Below are 18,803 nucleotides of genomic sequence, written 5' to 3'. Positions count from 1 at the left end.
ATGCTTACTGTTTGCATGGTAGATCTTCTCCTATCTTTTACTTTCAGCCTATCTATGTTTTATATTTAAAATATATATTTTTTTATATTTTAAAATATAAAATTTTAAATATAATTTATATTTTATATTTTAAATGTCATATTTTATATTTAAAATGCATGTTTTATTTTTTTGTTAGAGAATACGTTAAATACTTCATTTAAAAGGCAGCAATTCTCAGAATAGATCAAAAGGCAATATTCAACTTTATGCTGTCTAAGAGGCATGCATTTTTAGGGTATTGGTGGTAGGGTGGTGTATGGGAACTCTGCATTTTATATATTTTATGCATGATATTTCTGTAAACCTACAACTTTTAATGAAGTTTTAATCCATTTACATTTAACATAATTATTGATATGATTCAGTTAAATTTTACTATGTTGCTCTTGGTTTTTCATTTATCCATTTTGTTTTTGTTCCTCTTTTGCTTCTTTCCTTGCTTTATTTTTAGTGAATTAAATAGTTTTTGATGCTGCTTTTAATTTCCTCTGTTGGCTTCATAGATATACCTCTTTTTAAGTATTTAATCTCTGTAGTGGTTGTTCTGTGACTAAAATAGGCATTTTCTTAACTTAGAGTCTATTTAGTGACAACAGTGTACCCTTCTTGCTTCATGACTTACACTTGACACTTCATACTTCCTACCTTACTTTTTCCTCTTCTTACTTTATAACTGATTCTCCACCTCCACACTTTACACTTCACAATATAAAATCTTATACAACCATATAATTCTACGTATCTGTTATGCTCTGCTTTGTCCTTTGTGTGATTATTTTAATAACTTTTCCTTTGTCATATGTCATGAACTCCACCTGAAGTAGTAGTATTTTTGCTTTAAGCAGTTGTCTTTGAAACAATTTATGAGAATAAAGAAAATATAATAATTTATATTTTCTCATATTGTATCATTTTTCAGTGCTCTTTATTCCTTAGTATGGATCTTAGTTTCTATTTGCTAACATCCCCTTCACCCTAAAGGCCATTCTTTAGCATTTCTTGTACTGTGGTTTCGCTATCATTGAATTCTCTGATTTCATAAGTCTGAAACTATATTTCAACATAGTCTTTTTTTTTTTTTTTGACAGTTTAAAGATCTCATTCCATTGTCTTTATTGTTTCATTGTTTCTGAGGAGAATTTTTTTTTTTTCAATCCTTCTTCCCACTATGTAACATATCATTTTTCTCTGGCTGCTTTCAATAATTTCTCATTACCTTGGCTTGAAGTAGTTTTTACTACAAGTTGCCTAGATGAAATTCTCTTAATAATTATGCTATTTTATTCTATTAGGGTTATTTGAAATTTTTAGAACTATATGTAGAGGTTTGCAACAAATTTGGCAGGTTTTGGTCATTATTTCTTTAAAAATGTTTTGCCCCAATATCACTCTTTTCTCCCTCTAGGACTAATTACAAGTATTGCAGACCATTTTATATTGCCCTTTATGTCTTCGAGGCTCTGTTCATTTTAAAAATATTTTTCCTCTCTGTTCATTGGATGGGATTATTTCTATTGCTCTGTCCTCCAATTCACTGACTTTTCTGTTATACCCAATCTGCTGATAAGATTATCTGATAAATTTTTCATTTCTTTTATTGTAATTTTAATTCATACAAATTACATTTGGGTCTTTTGTATAGTTTTCTTTTTTTTCTGCTGAGATTCCCTATTATCACTCATAAAACCATATTTTTCTTCACTTCTATCATCTGTATAAAGTTGCTGTAATGTCTTTGTCTGCTAAGGTCAACAACTGGGCCATCTCAGGTTCAGGTTTATTGAGGACTTTTTTTTCTTGACTGTGAATGACATTTTCCTGTTTCTTTGTATGTCTTTATTTTTTAACCAAGTGCTAGACATTGTTGATAATCCGTTGTGCAATCTGGGTTCTTCTGCTGATGAGTGTTGATTCTTGTTTTAGCAGGCAGTTCAGTCACTGGCTTGAAATTGTGCAGGCTTGGTTATATGCTTTTTTAGTGTTGATATGTAGAAAGCCCAAAGTATCATCTAAGTCCCTCTAACTTGGCAGGCCTCAACCTCTAAGCAGTGCCTGCCCTGTGGATCTTACAGGGCTTGGTTTTAGGCTTTCTTAGGTTAAGTTTAGAGTAGCTCTTACTCTGGGTCATGGTCCTTACTCTTGACATCTCTTTGTGTCACAGCAGAATAACAAGACTTTTAATGAGGTATTAAGGAGATCTTTTCACTCTGGTAGGGAAGGAACTCAAACATCCCCAGAACTGCTCTTTCCCAGGCACTGCTCAAGCTGTAATATCTCTGCTCTGCTTTCAGTTTTTATCAGCTGCTATCTTGTCTGCCTTTAGTGGTCTTGTCCTGCACATGATTAGCTCATGTCTTCAACCATGGACTTGTGGAGACCCTCACATGAACCATGAACTTCTGAGGCTAACACTCTGGTCAGCTTCTTCTTCTTCAAAGATTCACCATGCAGATTCCAGCAGCTTCAGTTGCCCTGAGTATGATCTCTGCCTCTGCAGTTTAATAGGCCTTCCTTGCTTTGCTCAGACTCTAGTCAGGAAATATTCCCCTGGCAGAGAGCTGGGCAATCATGAGGCTCACCTTATGAGTTTCAGTTGTCGCTAGGATTGTAGTCTTGGGTACCTGATAACAGTTGTCTCAAGTTTTGCCCAGTATTAGAGTAACGTACAGTGGGAAGATTAGTCTGTACTTGTTATTCCATTGTGGCTGGAAGTGAAATTAATTGTTTCATAATTAAGAACACCAGTGATTCAGAGCATTGACTTTGGGTTCAAATAGAAATGGCTGGTACTTTCTAATCTGTGTGTTCTTGGCTTCTTAGTTCCTCAAATCCTCTGTTTTCTTAATTATAAATAGTGGACTATGCCTACGTCATAGAGTTTTTGTTAAAGATTAATAATATAATACTAAGTGCATAGTAGTATTTGATAAATATTAACTGGTACTACTGTTTATTGTTCCTTAGTAAAAGTACTTATGTATTTCGTAATTTTATAAACACAAAATTTTAATCTTATTACACATTAGAATGGAGGTCTGCACAACTCTGTCATCTGTAAATTAGCCACATGTTTATGACCTTAATTATTTTAAAAAGTGTATTTCTGCTTTAGAAAACATTTTCTAAGAGAGCTTAAAGAATTGTCTATGAATAGCAGCTCAATAATATGAAAAGAAAATGGACTACAACATAGTGAATTTCCACATGAAGCACTAGTTAAAAGCTCTGAAATACTATTGAAAATGGAAAAAATGAAATATTTTCAGCTTTTCTAGTAGTTGTCAGTTTTTAATTACCTGTGCAGGGGTAGGGACTTGGGGAAAGAATGGTCATATAATGAACATAACTTATTTTCAATTTTAGAATGTCTTGTTTATTTTTAGAGGAAATTTACCATCATAATAATGTTTGGTTTGTGTTAGCATTAAAGGAAGTTCTTTTTTTTTTTTTTGAGAGAACTGTTAATTATCAGCAAGGGGAATGCACATTGCCAAGATGTGTGCTTCCTGTAGGGGAAGCCAACCGAGATTTATAAATGTAAAACAATCCACATGTGGACAATTGTGAGAACTGACTACATTGAGAATATTCTACCTTATTAAAAAAGTATGACTCCTTAATAATTTAATTCCTTTTATAATGGTTCACAAAAAAATGGAGCAAAATCATCTTATTTGCAATTTACATAGAAATCAAAGGAATAAAAGCAACTATCCTTTATTGAGGATCCATTACAGGCCACAGAATGTGATGAGTATTTTATATGTTAATTCATACAACTATCAGATATGTGTGTAATTATTCCTGTTTGGCAATTAAGGAAACTGAATACCAGAGGTTGAGACAGTCTCTAGGACATCTGCTGGGAAGTGAGGGAATGTGAATTTGAACTCAGTTCCCTTTGATTCCACAGCCCCTGCATTTTCCACCATGTCACTCTATCACTTCTGTATAGCAGGCAAATTTTACTTACCATAGGCAATTTCTTCTTCTGGCCTTTTTCCAATAATGCCATCTCGTAGTTGGCGTAGTTTTTCCTTAATGAGGGAAAGACCAGGAAACAGATGTCGAGGTTTATGATGGACCAAAATGGAAACATCAACTATTACTACAGCACTACCACTTCTGCGTAGTATTTATTAAGCACTTATGATGTACCAGCTGCCAGCTTAATACTTTCCATGTATTCTCTCCCTTATTCTCACAACTTCACAAAGTGCATGTATTCATCCCCATTTGGCAAACATAGAAACTGAGACACAAGATATTAACTAATTTGCCCAAATCACATAGTTATAGGTGGTGGAGTCAGGGTTAGAAGTCAAGGCCCAATTCTTTTGGGAGCTGTTTCCCTAACATAACAATTGTGGGGTACTCACTGGCTGGAGTCCTAAAGCAGGAAGGCTATAAAACAAGGGTTTGTTGCAGTCTGAGCCTGTCTCCAGCATGTACAGGGCACATTACTTCCTGACCTTCTAATTCTAATAATGAGGGGTTTAGCAGCAAATGATACATAGCTAGATTCCCTGTCTTAGCTCATTTGTGATTGCTCCCTAAATATTTCACATTGAATATCTATTGTCCTTTTAACCAAAAAGGAAAATAAAATAACATTCAATAAATCTCCTTTCAGAAAGGAACATAGAAATATCTCTTTTTCTTCAGGGTTTCCCCTGAAACCTAGAAACCACTCTTCCTACAAAGACAGTTGTTTTCATTGCTCTAAAGAACCTCTACTGTGAGTGGAATGTGCATCTTTCTTGAGGCACTTAATGATTATGAGATGAGTGAGGAGAAGAAAGACTAGGTTTTCACCTCTCAACCATCTCATCTTCAACTCCGAGGATTCTACATAGGTATTTGTCATCCTAGCAACCCTTCTATAATTAATTTTATGTTTGTATCATTTTCCTTTTAGTTTCATAGGACAAGACTTCCTTGGATTTTGATGTAACTTAACAGTAACCTATGATGGATTCGTCACCAGATACAAATGAATAATTTTTTTAAGCTGCAAGAATACTATACTGGAAAGTATATTGGAATGAGTGTGTATGCCTGTGTGTCTTGGGAATTGAGAAAAGGGGAGAACATTCATTCTTTTTCTCACTCAGACTTTTGTCTGACATAGGTCCCTACATTAAGAACTGACTGATTCCCTAACAGTATTCAGCCAGATTTTCTAAATTTTTGAGTCTTATGAAAATGATTTTCTTATTCCTTTTAAACCTGGTCTACGTATTACACTCTTCAGAGTGTTAAACACATGTTAGTGTAAGGATGCTTCACTTTAATTTCATTCAAGAGATTCATAAACATTTGCTAAGCTAAGAAAAGCCTTATAAACTGATTACATGTTAGCTCTGATACCCTGGGTCTCAGGATCGAGTCCACAATGGTTTGTAAACATGAGCCCTGGATATTTTTAAACTTCTAATTGGTAGTTTCAAAAAATCTTGCTTGTGAAATAAGTAGAATAAGCAAACTCAGAGTCAGAATCTAGAATATAGGTTAACAGGGGACATGGTAGGGAACGAGACGTTAATGCTTAAATTGTACCGAGTTTCTGTTTGGGTTGATTGCAAAGTTTTGGTAATGGATTTTGGTTATGGTAGCACAATATAGTGAATATAATTATCAGCAATGAATTAAAAGGGGAAATTTTAATTCATTCCTGGTTAAAAGAGGAAATTTTAGGTTGTAGATATGTTACAAGAATAAAAATTAAAAAAAAACAACATAGGACTATATAACACAGTGAGCCCTATTGTAAATGATAGACTATAGTTAATAGTACAATTATCAAAATGTTCTTTCATGAATTGCAACAATTGTACCACACTAATGCAAGAGGTTTATAATAGGTGGTATATGGAAACGCTGTATTTTATGCATGATTTTTCTGTAAACCTACAACTTCTCTAAATAAACAGTCAATGTATTTCTTGTGAAGACTGAACAATTATAAGGAGGTTAGGAGCTCTACAAGTGAGCAAAGGTTTCAGAAGGGATCTGAGTCAGTATTACCTGCTGAATCATTTCCAGGCCACTCTTTCCGATCTTCCAGTGTTTAAACTTCTCCAGTGCTTCATCCACAGACAGTTTCCCATTTTTCACTTTCTCCTGGAGGAGAATGAGTTCTTCCTGCCCAGCAGCCAGGCAGTCCTTTGGAATGGAAAAGGCTTGACTCTCCCTCCGAGCTCTGTCTACAATGTGAGGGGAAAGTGTTTTAACAGGAAGTCAACATATGGACAACTGGAAGGAAATTCTAAGAAAAAATTAAGCAGAACTGAGTTTCTTGTTTCTGATTATCCATGAGCAATTGCAAAGTGAATCAGCACACATTCTTTATGAGTTTCTCCTAGGGACAGTAACGCCTGGCAATGAAGTAACATGAGTGAAAAGAATGCTTCTCATCATTGATAGCAAAAATTCTACTGGACTGTGCAAATTGGAGGCATTAAAACAGATCATGTGCATAAAATATACAACATGGTGCCTGCCCCATAGAGGCTAGATAAATATTAATGTTATTATGATTAATAAATTTTTGTGGAATGAACACAAAGTCTCTAGCTTTGAGAAAAGAGATCTCAACCAACATCCAAACATCACTGAAAGCTTAGGATGACTTTAAAATTTGTTACCGAAAGATTTAAAATAAATAATTGCTGGTCATTTGACAGCAAAATGCTTCCTTTTCAAAAGAGTTTATTTTGGAACAATGTTGTTTATTGTTTGCTGCACACAATAAGAACATTAGATGGTCTGCTTTCCCATGTATTGAGTTAATGCCACACCAGAGACTGGCCTGAGGGGCAGCGGAAGCAAATCAGCAGACCGTGTGCTGAATTCCATGTTTATTTGTTGAGTAGGGTGCTTAAAGACATCAGTGAACCTACGTGCCTTTAGGGATGGTATACACTGTCCATGTCACTCCAGTCCCACCCTTCCTTATAGCTACCAGATGATTTAACACACTTGTGCTATCTGCCAGACCACTTAAATTTGAGTCTGTACCTTCTCATTTAGCTATTTCCCTTAAGTCCAAATATCTATTATACTTTCTTAGGATGGAGGAGGGTAACTCAGCAGCAGCACATGTCTTAATGTACTGTCAAATCTAAATATGCCACTGGAGTCTAGGTTGTCCTGTTCAACAGTATGCTAGAGAAACCTGCTCATTCCTGGGAGTCCTTCTTGAATAAAGAAATTAGTTAAACCAGACTGTGTCTACAGCAGAGTGAAAAGGGTTTGGGAAAGGTGGAGGTTATTCAAATTCTATAGCAGTAATGATTTGCTGATAGAATTAGGATTGGTTAGTCTGGAAAAGAGAAGTTTTCACTATTTGATGCTAGGTTTTAAGTATATGAAGGGGATGTAATTGTCAGATAAGGGCTGCCCTGGAATGACCTAATGTCCCTTTCAGTTTTGAAAAGGAGTCTGGCAGTGAATTTTGGAACAGGGACATGGAGGTTTCTCTCCTGAAATGATTCACATGCAAGCAAAACTGTTCAATGTTCCATCATTCTCATTCCCACAGGGACCTCCTTGCCTTGTCTTTTCTTTTCAGAAGTTCTTTTCCCCCTTGAACTAAGAAGATGTCAACAGATTCTATCCAATAAATCTTTTCCTTCAGGGATGATAGAGCATGAAATCCCGGGAAAATTGGAGAAGTACAAGTCAGCCAGAGGGCTAACTGGTTAAGCAGCAAAAAGCACAGATAACAATGAGATCTTGCTTCTTATATCATTTGCTTTTTATAGGCCTCCACACTCCAATCAATTATGAAATGCAGTGTGCAGTCGAATTCTATGTGCCATTCCTGCCAAAGGGTGTAGGGTTAGCATCATCATTTAACAGCATTGCCATCTACCTTTCATCTCACTTCCATCATCACTTTGCCCAAGTGTGAATTCATTTTTATCTTAAGTAACCCATGCAACAGGATTCTCTGCTTTGGGAAAGTATTGCCAGAAAACTGGACCAGTTTCAATTTTTCTACGTGTTCAGGTTTAGGTGGATTCAGAAAATAGTGAATCCTTTTAATAAAATTTATTTCAATTGCCCCTTCACCGTTCAAATTCTAGCCATCAAAATATAAGTAAGGTGACTTTTTTTGTCCAGTTTTAAGTGCATGTGCAGAGAGATGTTCAAAGGTAAAAGAACATGTCCTAGATATCAAATAATTTACAACTGGAATAATTTTGCATATGTGTGATTTTATTTCTTTTTATTTCACACTGACACAAAACATTTTGTCTTGAGAAATTACTATTAGGCATTACAAGCTGCAAAGAAAAATGATCAAGGCATTTTAGTACTCTTCCTCCAAGGGCAGACTAGTCAAACCAAAACATTGACCTGTAATCATTTGGTAGGGTTTGCAAGACTGCTTTGTTGCATTTAGATTACTATTCGATAAAGGATGGAAGTGTATTTTTCCTTCCTCCGGAATTTCGTATTTCTTATTAGTTTACCTTCAGAAGACTTACAATGAGTTTAACATAATATCCATTGAAAAGTATTTGACAGGTCACCTGCTGAACATATCGTAGACTCCGGGTCTCTCGTAAAAACTTCAGGACAAACTATAGTTTCTAGGGGTTTAGTTCCTTTTGGATAAATTTCTTTCTAAATTGTTCTTCATTTGATCAAGAATTCATAATCTAAATATCAAGCCACCTATTGCTGTGAGCATATGAACCTAGAGATTGGGTACTCAAATGAAATGGGCTTTTAACTAAAATTCTTGCCATTTTAGATGAATGACTAGAGGAATATTTGAAAAAAAATTGTAAGGAAGCAACCTGACTGTCCAAAAACAAGGGGTCTAAAATACAAAATAATTAATGAATAAACATTACATAGTCATAAAATAATAATAATAAAGTACGTATTTTAAATGACAAGTACAAAAGCAGGATACGAAATTGTTAATACGCTATAATATGCTAAAATTTTAACTATACATACTATAAAGCACAGGAAATAATTTTGTAAAATGATTGTAGTTGTGTAATAGTAATAATAGTATATTGTATTTACAATAAGAAAAATCCTTCCACTTTGCTAACAGACTTATTTATGGAATACATGTCATTCCAATTCATACCACATATACTATACCTACAATACCTACCATACCATAATAGTAAATTTTAACTCCTGTGTTATGCCTACCATACCATACTGTAACTGTACCATTACATCAAATTATTTTGTGGGCAATTTGAAAAGAACTTGTCAGTAATAGGACCTAAAATTTTAAATCTGGGTTTAGTGTTTTGTTACTCAGCTAAGGGATTGATAGATAAGTAAGTTTCGACCTGCATGGGCAAGTTAGGAGGTGCTTGGATTGTAGCCCTATTTATAACTTAAAACAATGACTCTACAACACCTCAACTTTAAGGCTGCATATATTCTTTGCTATTTCACTTTCATTATTGTGATTTTAGAATATAATTTTTCCCACCACTTAGGAAATACAGAAGATTACTAAAAAATGAAATGACTATCATTCACTATTGAACTTTTCATACATAGGTATTGTTAACACCTTGGTAATTTCTCCTTTTTAAATGCACGCATGAATGTACAATTTCCTTCTTTTTTCTGAACTGGCTTTATACTGATATGTTTCCTGCTGTTTTTAAAAATCTCATCCTGTCATCTCACCTAAAATATTTAGTATCTGTTTTGCTTTCATCTCTTCACCCTTAGCTTTCTGCTGTTGTTGTTCTTCATGTTTTCAATTTATGAATTCACAATTTTCTGAAATTTTCTTTTTTTGCCCTTACATAATTGTGCCAGTTGTCTAGTACTGAACCTGAAGGTTGGACACTCTAAATAAGTAAAAACTAAATAAGCAAAAATTCAAAAGGACCTATACTTCTTTATAGTTATTATTTATTGCCTTAGAATTTTTTCTAAAACTTCAAATATTAAAAAAGCTTCAGAGTTAATTATAATCACTATCACAATTATTTGTTGAAAGTACTTCATGTTTACATGTGTGTGTTTGTGTGTGTGTGTGTTTCCCACTAACTCCATGTCAATGGCTGATGCATTGGGGAAGATTTCTGGCAACCTGATTCATTAAATAAATCATTTACAAAAGTATAATTATCCTGTGTTTTCATAATGAAATTCTCTTTCCCTTCCTCTGGAGTAGTTTTTGAGGTTCCCATATAATTTGTTTTGTTCTCTAATCATTCTTGAAAGAGAGCTGTTAAGTAAAATAATTGGCTGTCTACATTGGTGTTGCCAGAAGTGACCCCTTTTCTCAGATATAACAGGGAACTTATAAAGAATTGAAAATTAAAAAGTGGGGCTTTCTGAAAGAAAAAAAAGAGAAAATATCCTGCAAAAGTTGCAGTTTAAGCAATAATTGGAAATAAGCTGGTTTGGGTCCATAGAAGTAGCCCATCATAAATAGACACATATACTATATAAACAATCTATGATAATCCTCCACTTTCCAAAACTCTCCTTTATAACAAGGAACCTAAATGTCAACCAACTGTTGTAACTTCCCCTTTGGAAATCCATTAATTACCTTTATAAGCCAATGTAACTTGCTAACTATTTTGAGACTCTTCTTAGGTTTAAGCTCTCCCTGCTTGAGCAGTTTCTCCTTCCATAAAACCATTACAGTGATCATTATGGGTGATTTGATTTCTTTTGACAATTTCTGGTGTCAGAAGTGGGATCCACAAATAACTCCTGACCATTCCTGCAGCTGGTGAGTGATCAGGTGTCAGTATTCATGGGACCATTTGCATCTGCTTCTGTCTTCCTGCCCATGGAGCTTGAGGGGTAACTTTCTTCCAGATCTGCATCCTGCTTTCTTTATGTTGAGTTTTTGGGGTTCATTGAGACTTGGTTTTGGTCTGTCTGTGAGGGTGACCAGAGATTCTGGTACACTTTAAGATGGCCACTTATCTGTTTCAGAACCCCTATATAATTTTCATTTTCAGAATCTTTGATTGAACTTAGACTCTTCTCAATTTAAACTTAAATCTCTCTCTTCTCCTAAGCAAAGATGCCTGCTACTTATATGTTTTCTCACTTACAGGCCTAGTTTATGTTTGGTTTCGAATAAATAAGTAAATCCCATCAGGGGTGTCTTGAATTTGTGGTGGTCACTTACGGGGAAAATTTGAGCTAGCTATATTGAGGTGAGGTGAGAGGTGTAGTTGAATAGGGGTTGCCAGACTCCACAAAAGGAGTGGGGGCCATTTTTGATTGGTGTTGAAAATATTTTAAAAGACAAAATGACTCTAAAATAGCCTGTTTAAAAGAATCATTAGAGTCCACATAAGAAAAGCCAAAAAATCTTGATACTAGTCCTAATATTCCCCCTTATAGTACCACAAACCCCTCTCACCATTATCCTTTCCACCTCATCTTCCAGAGCCTGTAGGTCACTGGTCCCTAAAAATTAGACCAAGGTTGAGCCCAATATGTCAGGCAAGGGCCAAACTTTGTCACATTATAAAAGATTTCCTGGGCTTCAAGAAAAATCATTCCAAATTGTAGAAAACATTGTATCAGCTAGTTCAGATGTCTTTTTGCCCACTATCCAAACCTCTTATCACAAAAATAAGGCCACTAAATGGTCAACATTTCTTTACTCTGTTTGGTGTCTCCAAAGGAAAAGATTTCTCACAAAACAAAATTACATTCCAGATCATCTGGTGACCAATCAAAAATGCCCCCCACTCCTTTATGCATGGCACAAGCCCATTTAGAGTTCCCTTCCATGGACACATCAAAATACTAACCTTAAAAAAATCCAAATTAACCCTTTCATTCTGTTACATAAATTATCCCTAATCAAAGCATTTTTGGAACATGCTGGCTACTGTCAACAGTGAGTCCGAGTCTCCTCAATTGGCTATCCCCCTTAATAAATGAGCTAAAACCTCAATTTCTGAACTATTAAAATGAGAGGAAAACCATGAGTTGACCTTTTACCCAGTCAAAAAGAGCTCTAAAACAGCCCACAATCTTAGGCTTATCTAACTGCAATTTACCCTTGGGAGTTCTCACTCAAAAACATAGAGATCAATAGAGACCCACCATTTGCCCAGCAAAGACAAAAAGCCAGCAATTTTATATAATCTAGTGCTTTGTCTTTTCGTGTTTTGTCTTTTTTGTGTTTTTAGAATAAATTTGTTTGACTCATGGCTAATAACTTTGAATTATAAGTCTTTACTGTGTTTGTTCAAATGTTTACATAGGTTATGTGAATGGTATTTTTCCCTCCAGGGGTATTGCCAAAATAACTGTTAAAATTCCTTAAAGAAATTTTGTTTAAATTGGTTCAAGGATAAATAAGCATTTATATAAGTTAAATAGTCCTGAAACCCAGGAATTAAAGAAATCAAACTTTCAATGCCTCAAGTGTTTTTAAAAGCTAACTCAAATGTTTTAAAATCCAAGTTCACATAATCTAGGTAGATCTTTAGCAGATGAGACTACATTGTTGGCTAAATAGAAGCAGTCATGGCTTTTGAGTTATAGGTGATTGATATAGTATGTCTGTTTTTGCTCTATATAGGTATGTTTTTCCTAAAGTTATAAGGGTTATTGATTAAAAAGCTAAAACTATGTTTGCTAAATGTTTTAGATGACAAAAATTGTAGTTTACATTGACCAAATTGAGTCATTATTTTGACAAAATTTATTTTGTCAATATAAATATTTTGACAATAATTGTGCTTTTCTAAAGACAGTTTTTACAAATCTTTTTGGTAACTGAAGTAGGTAAGATATATGGAATGTGTCTTTATTTCTTTATTAGATAAACACTGGGCATAGTTTTGCCTTAAATTAAAACAACTAGTTGTTGCAAAACAAAACAGAAGAGAACATAAGACAAAACCTGAATGTATATGGAAAGTTGTAGAGGTTTGCAGAAAAAAGGATTTTATTTCATGTGGTCAAAGTTGATGGGTTTATTTATGATTTTTAAGAGCTTTCATAGCAAATAATATATTAAACTGTATTTTCTTCTGTTACAAAGACAAAATGTTCTTGGATTATTGGTCTGCCTTCAGTAAGACATTATAAAAACAGTGTAAAAATAGTTTCTTGAGCTTAATTAAAATAGTCATACTACCTCCCATAATAGCTACTCTAATTTTTATTAATACTTTGGTTAAATAGAAACCAAGTGTTGTCTCACAATGACCCATGATCTTGTATAACTAAGTGTTCAAACCCTAGACAACTCTTACAATTTTGCTTCCTCCAAAATCAAATCCTAGATAATGTCTTGATTTCTCTCTTCATTACTCTTTGTGACTTCACATTTAGAGGATGTGTTTTAAACCTCATTAAAAAGGACCTGATCAGGCTTACAAAAATATTTGATTGCTATTAAATAACAAAATTTACCCTTGGATTCATATCTCCCAGTTTAAATAGGCCTCTCTCAGGGACTAAAATTTAGCATTCATCCCAATAAATGATGATAAATTGAAACGGACTAAGGATCAGGATGAGCCAGTCCCAGAAGCTCAGAGGTGGACAGCTTTATCCAAGATCATGGAATAAGAAATCGTAGATTGGAACTTTCCCCATTTGGTCCTGGTACCTTGTAATATTGTTACCACCTTTTGATTTTTTAAATGATCTATTTGCCAGTCTTTCCCAGTATCAAATGAAATCTTTAGTTCTATTAATGTTACCTTTATTTATCCCAATATTTATCCCACCCTTTAGCTCTAACAACACAAAAAATCTATGATAGAGCCTGCCTAACCAATTGTTGGCTTTGTGCAAAACTGCTTTATGAAAAAAGGCCAGAAATTATATAAATCCTGTTCCTGTAATTGCATTTAACACCAAAAAGGCGTAGGAAATGCAGACAACTACTATTGTCAACACATTCACAGACTACACATTCTCCCATGCTGATAACAATTTCTTATGTCACTGGAAGTTCTCCTATTTGTATGGAATACTTCAATAGAAAACACTACTTCACAGAAATTCCCTCTGACTTATGTGATCAAACCTTATTGTTTCATCATAAATGTCTTAAATGGGTCCCTGCTTATAATGATATTGGCCTTAAAATAAATGATACTAAACTAGCCATCAATAACTCAACCTTTACACATACAGTTTCAAAATTTTCAAAATATACTTACAATTCATTTAGCTGCTGGAATATGTCTATTATTTCCTTATATAACACAATGTGCCTGTTTGTATACATTATGTTCCCCAGAAAAAGCCATGTTCTTTGATGCAGTCTTGTGGGGGCAGAGGTATTAGTGTTGATTAAGTTGGAATCATTGGATTAAGTCATTTCCACAGAGATGCGACCCACCCAACTGTAGGTGATAACTCTGATTAGATACTTTCCATGGAGGTGTGGCCTTGCCCATTCAGCGTGGGCCTTGATTAGTTTACTAGAGCCCTATATAAGAGCTCAGACAGAAGGAGCTTGCTACTGTAGCTTACAGAGACATTTTGAAGACAGCATTGAAAGGTGGCACTTTGGATAACACCATTTTGAAATGCAACCTGGGAGCAAGTGGATGCCAGCCACGTGCCTTCCCAGTTAACAGAGGTTGTCTGAATACCAATGGCCTTCCTTCAGTGAAGGTATACTTATTGGTGCCATAGCTTGGACACTTTTATGGCCTTAAGACTGTAACTTTGTAACCAAATAAACCCCCTTTATAAAAGCCAATCCATTTCTGGTACTTGGCTTAACAGCAGCGTTAGCAAACTGGAACACACAATAAGCTTGATGTTTTCTAGGGGTGACCAATATTCCAGATGAATTCAGAGAAGAAATTCTACCCACACAATGACTGGATTTGCCTCTGGTCTTTTGTGGCTCCTTACCAGACACACTGGTTGTTCTTAATTTAACTAGATCCCCACTTTATTGGTCTCCCAAAGACTCAATTACTTGAGGCAGTTCAACTTTACACGTAAAGTTACCTGAAGCAATGTTTATTTCTTATGGAAAAAGAATATATAAAGCCTTTCCCCTTGATTGGTTGGGAAGATGTAGAATAGGATACCTTGCTCTGACTGTGACTAAATTGTCTTCCCTAAATGCTGGCCAAATAGTTAATTTAAGCTCCTTTGTACATCAAGTCTCAACTTGAAAAAAAAAGGAGAAATACCTCCAACTCTTTAATATACCATAATATGGGGTTTCATTATTTCATGTCCACCATCATATTTTCTTGGAGACATATGATCTGGAGTGAGCAATTATAAATATATCAAAGGTTATGGAAAAGAGCTGTAAACTACTCTAAAAACTTTTCTGACCTCCAAGATGAAGTAAATGCCTAGCATCAGTGGTCTTACAGCATAGATGGGCCCTAAATATTCTGATTGCCTATTGGGGGAACACTTGCACGCTGATACATGAACAATGTTGCTTTTATGTTAAAAAATCTGGCAGTGTAGTTAATAATTAAAAATTTTAAAAGATAAAATCAGAGTATTCCATGATATGTCACATAAACATTTCAATGGGCAGATTTATTTCCTGAACTAGTTTCCTGATTCAGTGGACTTTGGGAACAAATAACACATTTTGTATTCATTGTTTTTAATAATAATTATTGGAATCTACATTTTTAATTCTTGTTGTACTAATTGTGTTTCAAAAATTTGTTCAAATTCCTTGTTACCCATGAGACAAATGATTTCTTTTTAAATAGTCATCAAAAAGGAACTGTCTCTGGTGGACCAAGACTAAAATTAAACATAAATTAACAATAGGTTCCCTGACTTGAAAAAGGAGCCATTACCATAATCCTTTCAAACAAATTAGCAACTCCCCTCCAAGAGTCTTAAATGTAATTAAACAATCACCCGACACACCCCATTACAATAAAAAATGGAAAATCCGTGTGGAAATTAAAAGGAAAAAAGCTAAACAGCCATCCAACATACCCCGTTACAATCAAAAATGGAAATTAAATAGAAAAAAGCAAAGCTGAATCTGCTGTGACTTGCCTGAAACTGAAACTACTGTGATCTCAGACTAAAGGAGAGATTAATGGTGGTGACCAGAGTATTTTGGCCAAGTTTGCAATGAAATCACTGGAAAAATGACCAAAAGGAGGGACTGTTAAGTAAAATAAATTGGCTGCCTACTTTGGTGTGGCCTGGAGCAAACCCTTTTCTGAGAAGTAGCAGGGACTTTCTAAAGAGTTAAAAATAAAAATGGGGCTTTCTGGAAAAAAAAAAGGAATGTACTTTACAAAAGTGGCAATTGAAGTAACAATTTGAAATAAGCTGGTTTCAGTCCAATAGAAACAGCCTATCAGAAATAGACAAATATACTGTAATAACCAATCTATGATCATTCTCCACTTTGTAAGATCCTCCTTTATAATAAGGAACCTAAATGTCAATCATTAAAACTTACCCTTTGGAAATCCCCTAATTGCCTTACTCACCACTATAACTTGCTGACTGACTACTTTGAGTCTCTTACTTCGGTTTGAGTTCTCCCTGCTCTAGCAGTTTAGTAAAACCATTAAATTGATTATTGTTGGTGACTGAGTTTCTTTTGACAGAACACATCTATAGAATCATTATTCACCAAGAGATTTGGTGTTTATTTGTCCTTTTGTTCTATTCTCTTGTGTTCAGTTCAAATTTTGTTCTTAGTCCCAGGATTGCAGAGGAGTTTGATCAGAGTAGTTCACAGCCCAATATCCTAGAGTCTAGGAAGCTTCTGTCCATCTAATGCAGCCTTGCTCCGTAAAGGTGAGACATGATTCTCTGGCACTATGGACTGATAGATCTGTAAGCAGCTAAATTACTTAAAGAACTCTTCTGGACCATCCCGTCCCTCTATCACAGAGCTGTTTTTCAGAGTCCCAGGATGCAATGTGTAGCATTAAGTCCTTCCTCCTCAATTCCTACTGGGAAGACTAGTTTCTGCATGTGTATGTGAAACACCATAACTGGAGGTGGGGAGCACTTTGAACTATTAGTGTCTGTGTAAAAAAGGGATAGCTGGGGTCAGTGGTGAGATTAAACATCTTCCCACCTTCTTTTCTGAGCTAAGGATTTGGTTTCGTAGACAGCAAGAGCTAGACTACTGATTTTATTTGTCTCAATCTTCTTTTTTTTTTCAACTTTAGAATTCATTGGAATTGGTTCCAGATTCCAGCATTAGCTTATCTTCCTATGTTAGTTCTTACTGCTATTAAGAATTTCATTTTCTTTGATGCCTTGCCTTCATGGGTAATACCTGTGGGCTGTAAGCACATCACCGTTTTAGATCTGAACTAGTTGTTATACAACTTTTTTCCAGGTATGACTTTAACAAAAAACAAAAAAACAAAGCAAAACAAACAAACAAAAAACTTTTGTGAGCAATATAAAAAATGGAAATGTAAGTTATATTGGCAAAGAGAACTGAGGCCATCATTCTTTTATGGAGTACAAATGACCACATTTTGACAGTTTTCCCTCTTTTCTTTTTAATATATCCAATACTGGCAAAAACAGCCTGATGAAAATATCTCAGACACCAGCAATCCCTTTCCCCACATGAGGGTAATACCATCCACGTTGCCCCAAGTCTCCTGCTTATAGAAAATTTTATTACCTAACATTTATCAAACTGCTGCAGCCCTGGACACTAAGAGAACACATAAAAGATATGTTCCCTGAGTATATTTTCCCCATGAGCATGCACCCCTCCCAAAAAGACCAGCCAATAATGATTTTGCAGTCTGGGTGAAGAATTAGTGGGCCGGGACTAAACCAGGAGTTGCAAACTCGTAAGCCTATAGGGGCCAAGCAGATAAAATTACTGATCTCTTATAATGCCTGCTTATTAAACACATAATAGTCTTCATTATCACAAATAAATATGTTCTCTTTCCTATTTTCCTGATAACATGACTCTCTCAATAAATCTTTTATTTTCTCACTTTTGATAGAATTATAAGTTTAGAAAAATGTATCTCAAGTATAAGAGAAACAACACGGAAAGCATGATAACAAATGATAATCACAGAAGTCATTCGTAGCAAATGATACAATTACATAATAGGGAGTGGTTGTAAATCTGAATGTTTACATGAAACATGGTTTTAAATGTTGGCAAAAATTTAAAAGTATATTTTTCAAGTTATTTCTGAAACACAACATACTTTATAGAACATATTTGGTCTCAATGTTGTCTCTGAAATGTACTGTTTCTTTTGGTGGGATTTTTTTTTTTTTTTTTTTGTATATTGGTTTTGAGACTATTTGCTGATTATTATTCTCATCTGTTGTACTCTTAATCCAAACATTTGTTTGCTTAGGCAAACAAATTTTAGAAGCTCACCTGAAGTTAGAGGTCACTGGTATAGGGTATGGTTAGGGTAGATGTTTTCCTCATACCGCATCTCACCCCACTCCCCAAGGAAACGGTTTGCCCTCTAAGAGTGACAGGAACAACACATCCTTGATGAGATTTAACCATGTGAGAAAGGAGGTTTGTGGATGAACAAGCTGGGTCAAGTTAGCTGAACCTTGACCACAGAGAGACAGTTTGCTAAAAGAATGATTAAACTTCATCAGTTGCCATGTATCATATCTAAGGTAAGACTATGTTAATGAAATGGGGATAATCTCAGTGAGAATAGAAAAAGCTCCTCAGCACTGTCTAAGAGGACAGGATAACAGATATGGGAGACGTGTACAATCTTAACCCTGAACTAGTATACAATTTAATGATGAAAAGAAAGTTACCCAGGTATTCCCAC

The 18,803-nt window shown here is 34.9% G+C and overlaps 1 protein-coding gene across 3 annotated transcripts in view; it reads right to left on the bottom strand.

Annotated features, from left to right (window-relative positions):
• Positions 1–18,803, bottom strand: part of BANK1 (B cell scaffold protein with ankyrin repeats 1) — a 340,362-nt gene that overhangs the window by 9,133 nt on the left and 312,426 nt on the right. For all 3 annotated transcript variants that reach the window (XR_005215918.1, XR_005215919.1, XM_037830343.1), the window contains exons 12-13: positions 6,070–6,248; positions 4,016–4,079 (exon numbers count right to left, since the gene is read on the bottom strand). Coding sequence is in view for 1 of the 3 variants with exons in the window: in XM_037830343.1 (XP_037686271.1) it covers positions 4,016–4,079; positions 6,070–6,248 (243 nt within the window). In the remaining 2 variants the exon portion in view is untranslated. The remainder of the gene's footprint in view (positions 1–4,015; positions 4,080–6,069; positions 6,249–18,803) is intronic.

This window comes from Choloepus didactylus, chromosome 3, assembly GCF_015220235.1.
Source record: "Choloepus didactylus isolate mChoDid1 chromosome 3, mChoDid1.pri, whole genome shotgun sequence".
Lineage (NCBI taxonomy): Eukaryota > Metazoa > Chordata > Mammalia > Pilosa > Megalonychidae > Choloepus > Choloepus didactylus.
This window is presented reverse-complemented; position numbering and strand designations above follow the sequence as displayed.